Source organism: Wyeomyia smithii, chromosome 1 (assembly GCF_029784165.1).
Source record: "Wyeomyia smithii strain HCP4-BCI-WySm-NY-G18 chromosome 1, ASM2978416v1, whole genome shotgun sequence".
NCBI classification, from domain to species: domain Eukaryota; kingdom Metazoa; phylum Arthropoda; class Insecta; order Diptera; family Culicidae; genus Wyeomyia; species Wyeomyia smithii.
In genome coordinates this window covers 64,719,815-64,731,401 of record NC_073694.1, presented here as the reverse complement: position 1 = coordinate 64,731,401, position 11,587 = coordinate 64,719,815, and the positions used below count along the sequence as shown (strand labels likewise).

The 11,587-nt window shown below is 45.8% G+C and overlaps 1 protein-coding gene across 1 annotated transcript; it reads right to left on the bottom strand.

Moving 5' to 3' along the window:
- Window positions 1-4,238: 4,238 nt before the first annotated feature.
- LOC129716787 (uncharacterized) lies at window positions 4,239-9,303 on the bottom strand. Its single transcript, XM_055666622.1, has 2 exons — window positions 8,154-9,303; window positions 4,239-7,849 (listed from the first exon to the last, which is right to left on the bottom strand). The coding sequence occupies exons 1-2, from the start codon at window positions 9,301-9,303 to the stop codon at window positions 4,239-4,241; spliced, it is 4,761 nt and encodes a 1,586-aa protein (XP_055522597.1).
- Window positions 9,304-11,587: the final 2,284 nt, after the last annotated feature.

Sequence of the window (11,587 nt, the reverse complement as noted above, 5' to 3'; positions counted from 1 at the left end):
CCGGGTGCGGTTTTTGCATGGACATGCGTGTTTTGCAACTACCACTCAGTGTTAGTGTTAGACGGATGGCACGAAGGCCGGTGATGAAAACAACGGAGCCAGTGTCAGTGTTATATTTTCGGCCACGGTGTTTATTATTTCGCAAAGACCGGAGCCGTGAATTTGACTTCGTGAAAACACTGGTCTCACGTGAGGTATAAGATCAACAATGTGAGCATATTTGGTAACACTTCGCTTCGCATTAGGCCTAGCAGAGCCATATGACAGTGAGCGAGGCGTTTTTGGGAAGTTTAAATATTCGATTTCGGTGCTTTGTCTCCGGGCTCATCTTCGGTGTTTACCAAAGTTTGATACACCAAGACCGAAAATATAATACTGAAGATGGTTTCTGAGTTAGGGACCATCCATTAATGATTTCACGCGTTTAAGGGGGCAGGGGGTGTAAGCTTGAGTGTGACATCACATTTCAACTCAAAAAAAAAAAAAAAATAAATAAATAAAAAAGTCATATACCTAACCACAGAGTTCAACCCAGAACTATTCATGATATTTGCATCATTCATTCATAGTTCTACAATCCCTTTTTTTGCTTAAGGTTTGCTTGAGATGAAGTTAGGTCGTTTTTTACGCGGTTTTTTTACGCGGGTTGCTTTCCTCCATTACTCGAAAACGGTACAAGGTATCGACATTATTTCAATCACGTTTTTCGTTTTAGGCCATGAGTGATCATATATCAGTTTTCAAAAAAATTCACAATTTTTGGTATTGTAACATGTGGAGAAGATTTGGATTGCGAATTGATTGAAGAAGAGGAACTAACTATTGATGGTCTTTAAAAAATCAGCAATGATGCTGCAGTTACTGTCTAGGCTTTCTATGTCGTCGATATGCAACTCCATCAACAGTATCCTTGAACTAAGAACTAAACGTCTTTTCTTGTTATTTTCTATAATATTCTTTTCCTTTTAGTTTCAGTTTTTCTTTCAGTAAAATCGTTCTTGTTAAGAAAAAATGCATTCTGAACAAATTTCTCGATTTTCAATCAATTATTCCCAAAGAAGGGGGAGGGGGGTATAAAAACGTGACGTAATTAAGGGGGGGAAGGGGGTCAAGTTGTGATAGCTTGTGTCAAGGGGGGGGGGAGTTAATTTTTCCAAATTTTGCGTGATATCATTAATGGATCGTACCTTACTTTTGACGCCCTTCGTGCTGTTTGTCTAATACCCGGTTCACACTACACCGCATATCACCTGATGCCAGGCGATTCGTGCTATCAAAACCATATCACCATCCATATCACCTGATATCCTATACAATCGAGCTGTCATCGGATCTCACCTCGGCTACATGATATCGCGGATTTTCAGCAATTGGCAACACGGCCGAAAGTCATTTGGCGCAACCCTACAAATTTCGAAATTCGCGTCGCATGCGAAAAAAAAGGAAATATTTTTACTCTTGTAATCCCCAACTAGATGACATCTCTATCCTAATTGCATCACTCTTGTTGTCTTGTTTTTTGCTTTGACCTGTCTTTGTAGTTTTTTCTCTTTTCAATTAATAAAGCAATTAACAAACCATGTCATCTGACTGTAGTGTGAACACCCGAGATGATATCCGATACCATCTTGCGATATCAGTTGATATGCGGCGTAGTCTGAACAAGGCATAACATTAACACTGAGCGGTTGTTACAAAACACGCCGGTTAGTGTTTCAAATATATCACTTAGTGCAGAGTGTGGTTTGGACATGACTGGGGTGGTGTAAAGGGGGGGGGGGGGGTGAAGTCTAAAACTGCAGGATGCATACAGCGGTCTTCACCAAGGACAACGGATGCGGCCCAAGGTGGTAGCAGGACAGATACGCCTTAAACTATTCCTGACAACTAACGGGGTTCCGACGACCTGCTTGCAATAATACAGCGGTCAAAATCGAGATGAAAACGTTACTTAAAGTGGCAGAATTGTCAGCACAGCTCGATGCCATAATGGACTTTGCAGATTGCCGTAGCAATATCTCGAAGCACTTGAAACTGATCGTCTATTGTTACGCATCTGAGTGAATAATGCGAGGAAAGATTACACCGCGCCAGGACGATTTTTCTCGGACATCACCAACATACGCACCTACCGAGGTGCGGACATTGACTCGCACCCCTACTTAGTGTCGGTTTGCATGCGCTCAAAACTGTCAACTGTCTACCAGTCACGACAGGGCCGATCCCCGCGGCTCAACATCAAGCAGCTACGGGACCCGCAAGCTGCCGAAGTCTACGCACAACAGCTTGAAGCGGCACTACCCACGGCAGAGGAGCTCGGCGCAGCTTCTATCGAGGGTGGCTGGACCATGATCCGCACGAACATCCGGGAATCCGCGACAACGACACTAGGAACGGAGGCGCCGAGTGGCAGAAACGACTGATATGATGAGGAATGCCAGGCAGCGGTAACAGAGAAAAACCGGACCTGGGTAAATTACCTGTGGGTAAAAACGAGAGAGAACATGGTCAAATACAGACGGGCAAGGAACGAAATGACCACGATCCTGGGACGTAAAAAGCGCCAGCAAGAGGATCGTGACCATGAAGAGCTAGAAGAGCTGTTCGCTGCTAATGAGACGCGAAAGTTCTACGAAAAGGTTAACCAATCCCGTAAAGGCTACGTACCGCGAGCCGACTTTTGCAAGGATATGGAAGATAACCTCATCACGAACGACAGCAAGGTGGTCGACCGGTGGAAGCAGCACTTCGATGAACATCTAAATGGCGATGCAACAAACAGAAGCGAAGCTGGAACGGACCTGGGAGTGCCATCAGTAGATGACCGGGTATTAGCCCCCGACCTCCACGAAATTCAGCGGGAGATTGGGAGGCTGAAGAACAACAAAGTCACCGGCAAAGACAACCTGCCGGGCGAGCTCCACAAACAAGGTAAAGTAACGCTTGCTAGAGCATTGCAATGGGTCACTTCGAAGATCTGGGAAGAGGAAAAACTGCCGGAAGAGTGGATGGAGGGAATTGTCTGCTCCATCTATAAAAAGGGCGACAAGCTGAAGTGCTGCAATTATCGTGGCATTTCGCTTATCAACGCTGCATATAAAATACTCACCCAAGTTTTATGCTAACGTCTAACACCTTTAACAAGGAGGTTCGTGAGCAGTACAAGGCGGGTTTCATGGGAGCCCGCGCAACCACGGACCAAATTTTTTCAATCCGACAGATTTTGCAAAAATGTCGTGAGTAGGGGAACTGCTCCATTATTCATCTCATTAAGCCCATATTCACGAAGAATGCACGGATTAAATACCAATTTTTCACGAAATCATTGAACAAATAACCTTAATATTCTTACGTACTCTTATGGAATCGTTTAGCATTATATATTTAATTATAATTAGCTAGATTTATCCTGAATTTTGTAAAACAAACCATTTTTCACAACGCTTCCATATCCATCTCAAAACTTGAATCACTGCTCAATTATTCATCTCACGATGCCCCCATATTAATCACACTGTTAATCATGGATGAATCACATTATAATGAATGAACGTAGCCGCAGCCCGTCGTAGTAGTTACCTAGATATCCGCTGCAGTTGTTTACGTGAAAAATAGGTTACCTAGGTAACCACTACAGTGCTGTAGGCTTATGTCAATTATGTCGGAATAATTCAACATTTTCAGTATGATTTTTTCGTATTAACAGAAACTGATTTGGAAACTCTTGGTTTTCTTCAACGCAGTGAAAACAGATGAGAATACATACAATTGAAATTCAGGAATTGTAGAAATTCATCTCATATATTTCTGCTAATTCAAGCTCGTTTTAGGAAATTTGAGGTGAACATGTCTGGGGGGACGATTGCCTTATGGCAATCTCAAAACGTTAGAAAATCGCGACGGACGGAGCAAACCAAAAAAGCGTGTGAACTAGGCGAGCTGCTGATTTCAAGAGAGCTTTATTAACTAGTGTGAGTAACAATGAAAGTATAATAAGTATTGTGATAAATGTGCAGGGTATCAAAAGATTCGAGTAGTTCCGATATGAGATTAGACGGTTGCATTTTGTCGGAGTTATTCGCCGCTCACGTTCGTCCATAAGCCGCCCACCAAATTCCGGTCCGGAATTTCATTGCCTAAGCGACCAGGTACAAATTCATCACTGTCTAGTGGCACCACTCTAAGTCGTCTGATATCTCTTTGAGTCACTCCGTGATAAGTTTTCACGGTCACAACCCTCACCAATCCATCTGGGCCAGGATGCGTCTGCACAATCCGTCCAAGCGGCACTGTTTCGGTTTTTCATTTTCTCCAACTATGAGCACGAAATCGCCGACCTTCATATTGTTTGCTGATTGCTGCCATTTAGTGAATAACTGAAGTGACCGCACGTATTCCCTTTGCCAACGCTCACGAAATTCCTGTGCCTTCAGCTGAACGAATTGCCATCGCGTCATCGAAGTGATATGTCGTTCTAGTTGATTGATTTCAGGCGCTGTTGTCAACGGTCGACCGATTAGGAAATGCGCGGGAGTCAACGGCTGCGGATCGTTTGGGTTGTTCAAAATTGAGGCGATAGGCCGAGAGTTCATGCAGGCGGCAACCTGCGCTAGCAGAGTGGAAAGTTCTTCATATGTGTAAATGAAATTACCTGATATTTTTGACAGTAACTGTTTTGCAACCTTTATCCCGGCCTCCCACAAGCCGCCATGATGAGGGGAGCGAGGAGGTATGAAGCTCCATTCCACACCCTTGTCTGCGAGGAAATCTGCTACGGTCGTTTTGTATTCAGTAGAGTTAACCAAGGTGTTGAGTTCCCTTAGCTGCTTAGCCGCAGACCGAAAATTTGTAGCGTTGTCACTGTAGACTCGTGCCGGCAGTCCGTACCGACTGGAAAATCTGGTGAATGCAGCAAGAAATGTACCCGTGGTAAGGTCAGATACCGCCTCTAGTGCCACAGCCTTTGTGACAAAACAAACGAAAAGGGCAATGTAGCCTTTGCTGGCGCTAGTTCCCCTCGATTTGCGGCTAGTAATGTTGATTGGCCCAGCATAATCAATGCCAACTATGGCAAACGGTGGCTGCGGTTCTAAGCGATCGGCGGGAAGCTGTCCCATTTGCTGTCGTGAAGGAGGAGGTCTAACACGAGCGCAAGTAATGCACTGCCGGTAGATTTGACGGGCAGCACTCGTTCCATAAGGAATCCAGAAACGCTGACGAGAAACTGCTAAGAGTGTTTGTGGTCCGCAATGAAGATTATTGATGTGCTCATCATGTAGAATTAATGAGGTTAAAATGGTGTTGTAATTCAACTTCGATAACCGGAGCCGACCGCCCACCCTGAGGAGTCCATCTGCATCTAAGTGGGGATCTAACTGGTAGATGGAGCTTCCAGTTGCAACGGTTTTACCATCCTTCAATCGTTGAATGTCATTCGAGAAATATTTGTGTTGTGTGTGTCGAACATAGATCATCAAAGCCTTATTTAACTCAGCGGCTGACAAGCGCTCGTGACCACGATGAGCGAACCGAAGAAGGCGAGCGGTGACTCGAAGAAGCATTTGTTTGTTCGGATAATAATGATTCAGCATGCCATCCAGAAATGAGTTTTCGTAGATTGTAAGAAGACTTACTGCTATAGATTTCCGCTCCCGATCGATGTGGTTTCTATGCGTCGACTCCACCTCGTATGAAGGCGAAGAATGTTCCCAGTCTGCTCCGTGCCACCAAAGCGAATTTCCTTGTAGAGTGGCAGGCAGTGCACCTCGAGATATTAGATCAGCTGGGTTGTTCTGCGTGCGTACGTGGTACCAGTTGATTGCAGGCAGTAACGTGGATATACCGGCAACACGATTCGCAACATATGTTTTCCATTTTGACGCACCACCAGCAATCCAAGCGAGCACGACTTGCGAATCACTGTATGCGCGAATTTCATGAAAATGGATCTGTAATGCCATCGTCACGTTGTGTATAAGTCTCGCCAGAATGACCGCTGCATGTAGCTCCAAACGGGGAATGGTAGACCTGTTGTTTCCGAAAGGTGCCGTTTTTGACTTGGCACAAAGCAGATGCGAAGAGTGATTGCCATCCGCGTCGACGGAACGGACGTAAATGCAGGCTCCCATGGCCTTCTCGGAGGCGTCACTGTAGCCGTGCAGGTAGAGTTTCACTGGTTTTCGTGCATCGATCACACGCCGAGGAACCTGAAACGAATTGAGAGACGACAGATTCTGTGCAAATATAAGCCAATCATTGATCAACTCACCAGGGGGAGTTGTATCCCAGTCCACCTTCAGCTCCCACAGTTTGCGCATTACCAGTTTCGCCATGACGATAATTGGGGCAAGCAGACCCAGCGGGTCGAAGAGACTGGCGATCTGTGACAGGATGATGCGCTTTGTGGGCTGAAAGCTCTTAGAGGGTTGATACCAAAACGTGAACTCGTCGCTACACGGCTGCCAGTGGATTCCAAGGGCCTTGATTGTGTCGCTGCCGTGGAGTTCGATGGGGATTTTCACTTCGAGGTCAGCTTCTGGTACACCTTCCAAAGCGGATGAGTGGTTCGATGCCCATTTGCGGAGGTGAAAGCCTCCCATTGAAAAAATTTCGGATGATTGTTGTCGCAATTGCCGTGCCTCCTCTGGGGAATCCGCGCCGGTCAAAATATCATTGACGTAAATTCCCATTGATGCCTTCTGGAACGTATCAGGATCACTTTCAGCAATATTGCTTAACAATTGCTGGACACATTTTGTAGCTAAGTAGGACGCAGATTTGGTGCCATAGGTAACGGTGTTTAATGTGTACTCGTCGACCGGGTCCTTTTCGTTCCACCGCCAAAGTATACGCTGATAGTTGCAATCTGCTGCAGCCACTTTCACCATACGATACATTTGTCGAACATCTCCTGTGAGGGCGATGGCCGGGGTGCGAAAACGTAGCAAAATGTTAACAAGCGAATCTTGTAGAACCGGTCCAGTCATTAGCACGTCGTTTAATGATTTGCCGCTAGCCGTTTTGGACGAAGCATCAAATACGACGCGACATTTTGTAGTCGAGCTGGTTTCCTTCAGTACGCAATGATGAGGAAGGTAGACGGCCCCTTTTGGGGCTGGAATTTCAGCAAGGCTCATATGGCCAGCGTCTAAATATTCCTTCAGAAAGGCGTGGTAATTAACCTTTAATTGAGGGATTTTTTTCAACTTTCTCTCGATATGTTCGAGCCGCTTCAAAGCAATGTCACGAGATGCACCAAGGGTATTAGGATCCTCGCGAAACGGAAGTCGAACTTCAAAACGGCCAGCCTGATCACGAGTAGTGTGTTGCTCGAAGTGTGCTTCACATTTTCGTTCTTCTTCGCTGAGATGCTGGCTAGGGTTCACATAATCCTCAATCTCGAAAAACTTTTGCAGTTGTTGGGAGAGTGTTTCGTTGTGGGAAGTGATTAGGCAGGTGGGAGAGTTTTTCATTGATTTGCTATCCTCGTAACGGCCTGACACCACCCAGCCCAGCTTTGTGTTTTGCAAAATGGGGAAACGACCATCTACATCCAAGTTTATTCGCCCTGGTTCAAGCAAATCTAGGAAAGGTTGTAAGCCTAATAATAGACTTATTTTTCCCGGATGATGGAATTGCGGATCAGCTAGGTAGACTGAATCAGGAATTGGCCAGTCGCTAATATCAACAGGGCGTAATGGAAGGTCAGACGAAATTCGATCCAACACCGCGCATGGTATTGTAGAGCGATAGCTAGAACATCGCGAGGCAAAGGTGACCGATGTACCCATGCTGGAATGTGAGCTGGTTGCCGATATCCCATGAAAGTCTAAATCGATTGGTGATTTTTCTATTTCGATCGAAAACATCAACTGTAGCTGTTAGTAACAGCACATTCGATCCATCGAGATGATCAGTCAGGTTAAATGACGAGATAAGCGTTTGAGGCGCTACCGGGACCGTGACGTTATTTGTTGGCGGAGTGCCATTTGGTTGAAATACTGGATGAAGAAGCGTGTGGTGCATTTGGTGGCACTTTCTGCATGACCCAGACTTAGACGCCTCACTGCCGTGAGACCGGAGACAATTTTGACAAAGCTTCAACCTAGAAATCATTGCGAGGCGGTCAGATGAGCTAGCATGGAGAAACTTACCGCATTGATACGGCTGATGACCGGCTTTTGAGCAAACGCCGCACGAAAATGATGGCTTATCGGTGGCCACGAGAGCGGACGAGAGTAGTTTGTGTGAGTGTCTCAGTGGTTGAGATTTAACGGGCACAGAAGTATTGGGTTCTCGAATGCACTTTCGAGTGGATTGAGATGATTGAAGAGCAGTGAATCGATTATCTATAAACTTTAACAACGCGTCGACAGTGATGTGACTCTCTTCCATGTCCATTGTTTTTTGACACCAAAGCTCTTTTGTTTGTTGGTCGAGCTTTCGATAGATGAGATGAAGTAGCCAAATGTCTCGTCCTTCACGTTGAAGAGCAGCCAAAGCCCGAATCACTTCATCCGAAACATCGTGTAGGGAACGCAACCCGGCCGGGGACGATGATGTCAAAGCAGGTTGGCTCAAAAAGCGAGTGATGTGTAGGTTGGCAATTTCACGGGGTTTATTGTAGCGACTTTGCAATTTATCCAGTGCTGGTAGATAATTTAGCGTAACTGCTTCACCAGCTAGGTGCGTCTTAAGAAAGTATAATTTTTGACTAGGTCGTAGTGACGGGTTTTTATGCACAGAACCACAGAAGAGGTCATAAAATGACTTCCATTCAAGGTAGTTTCCGCTGAAAATTGGCAGATCCATCCTTGGAAGTCGAAGGTCCGGTAGCGGTGCGCAATCTGGCGGCGCTGTAGGTGATGGTGGGAGAGACATCGGAGAGGAAGAGGCACCTGCATTTACAGATAATGCTTGTAGGAGTTGTGCCTGCTGCTGAACCAAGATGTCAATAACGCTCGCATTGCCGCCATTCTGCTGGTTGAGAGTTGTTTCGTGATCGACTGACGCCATTCCCAACCTTCTCTGCAGTTTTACTAAACCCTTTTTTAGCGCCAAGTACTCCTCCTCAAAGGCGATTTGGTGACTCATTGCTTCCTCATAAATTGCATCAGTTTCTGCCAAGTCCAGAATTCGTTGCTGAACGGCGAGATAAGACGACCAAACGCTGTTGAGGTTATCCAATTCCATGACGACGTCCTCTGGTTCCGCGTGCTCGGCATCTTCCAGCTTTTCTAGTGCCTTTGTGACACGTTCCATCCGTGGAGCATGAGATTTTCTCGCTCTCAGGAGTTTGTCCATCTTTACCGAAAGCAAAATGGAGATCGCGATGAATGTTCCACACGGTAATCACCGAAACTAGGCGAACTTATCGAAAGGTGTATAAATTTACCGACGGTTATTCACGCGACCGAAAACCGGAGCCAATATCCGGCTCGAAGGACCAATTTTTGGGGGGACGATTGCCTAATGGCAATCTCAAAACGTTAGAAAATCGCGACGGACGGAGCAAACCAAAAAAGCGTGTGAACTAGGCGAGCTGCTGATTTCAAGAGAGCTTTATTAACTAGTGTGAGTAACAATGAAAGTATAATAAGTATTGTGATAAATGTGCAGCGTATCAAAAGATTCGAGTAGTTCCGATATGAGATTAGACGGTTGCATTTTGTCGGAGTTATTCGCCGCTCACGTTCGTGCAATGTCAAAGATTAAAGTATTCTTAGTGTAGTGAGTGATTTTGTTTAGTGATTGAAATAAAAAGCGGTCCGCTAGTGATGAAAAAAACTTTTGTTGGCTACTGAACGAGTCCCGTTGTAGCCGTATAGAACGATGCGCGGATTTTGTTTTCTGAGGTAGATGATTGAATTAAATGAGTTTTCGAGTGCAGATACCCGACTATAGTATCAAATTTAGTGCTTATAAGTGAGTTTTTGAGGATTATACTTTATGAGGAATCTAAAGTGAACTAAGAAGAATCCATTCCATGGATTAGCAGATTGGTTTAAGAAGAAAACATGTGTTTTTTCCTGTTTTTAATTGTGTTTACATGTTGAATGAGATGAATATACGGGCTGAGATGAATAATGGAGCAGTTCCCCTACAACGTGTCCACGCATCACATTTTTATCGATTTCAAGGCAGCCTTAATACAGTTGATCGCGAACAGCTATGGCAGATCATGCACGAGAACGAGGATATCTTCCCGGATAAACTGATCAGGGCGGCTGATCAGGGCTACCATGAACCGTGTGATGTGTTACGTGCGTGTCTCGGGGATGCTCTCGAGTCCCTTCGAGTCATGCCGAGGATTGAGACAAGGTGACTCTATTGTTTGCTTTTTAACATCGTCCTCGAAGGTGTTATACGAAGAACGAGCATCGACACGAGTGGTACGATTTTTACGAAACGGGTTCAGCTCAACGGCTTCGCTGATGACTTCGACATCATAGCACAAAACTTTGCGACGGTGGAGGAAACCTACGCCAGACTAAAAGCGGAAGCTAAGCGTATTGGACTGCTGATCAATGCGTTGAAAACTAAGTATATGAAGGGAAGAGGTTCCAAGGAGAACAATGCCAGCTTCCAACCCCGGATCACCGTAGACGGCGATGAGCTTGAGGTGGTAGACGACTTCGTGTACTTAGGATCGCTGGTGACCGCTGACAACAACACCAGCAAGGAGATCCGGAGGCGCATTCAAACGGGAAATCGTGCCTACTTTGCACTTCGAGAGACAATGAGATCTAATCGAGCGCGCCGCCGTACAAAGTTGAAGCTCTACAAAACACTAGTAAGACCGGTAGTCCTCTATGGGCTAGAGACGACAACACTGCTCTCAAAGGACCTCAACGCCCTTGGAGTTTTCGAACAGAAGGTGCTGCAAACCATCTACGGTGAAGTAAAACCTGAAGACGGAGAATGGCGTAGACGCATGGACCATGAGCTGCACGCGCTGCTAGGAGAGACCCCCATTGCACAACTTAACAGACAAGTTAACAGATTACGATGGGCCAGACACGTCACAAGGATGCCGGACGACAACCTGGTTAAAACGACCCTTTTCAGTAACCCCTCCGGCACCAGAAACAGAGGAGCACAGCGTACACGATGGCTTGATCAGATTGAAAGTGGCTTACGCCTGGGAGCATGGCGCCATACAGCCCAGAACCGAATGGAATGGAGACGACATCTCGATACAGCACGAGCCACCCCGGTTCTAGCCTGCTTGGTAAGATAAGTAAGATTACACCGCGCCTATGAAACGAGCGGAAAAGACAAAAAAATGCAAAAAAATTGACCGCGTCTGAATACAGAACAGACCTAAAGCGAACGAGGTAGTTCATGGGAGAGCTGGTTCCCGCGAACATGAAAAGAAGGTTGATCAAGCTAAGTCCATCGACTTGTTCGTCAACAGAAGTAAAATCCAACAAGGACACTACGGGTGACGGAAGATGAACTATCCTGGTAGATAAAAAGCGACAAAAACTAGAAACGCGTGAATAATGCGAAAAACCGTTCCAAAAGGCAGTGAAAAGCAAAGAGGAGCAAGGGCGACGCGCTCAGACTTAGTAAAGACTGGTCTAAG

Excerpts from the sequence above, each read along its gene's own strand:
- LOC129716787 (XM_055666622.1), bottom strand. The coding sequence starts at position 9,303 with ATGGACAAACTCCTGAGAGCGAGAAAATCTCATGCTCCACGGATGGAA. Across the intron at positions 7,850-8,153 it reads TCATCAGCCGTATCAATGCG|AAAAATCACCAATCGATTTA; the intron begins GTAAGTTTCTCC and ends CGATCGAAATAG.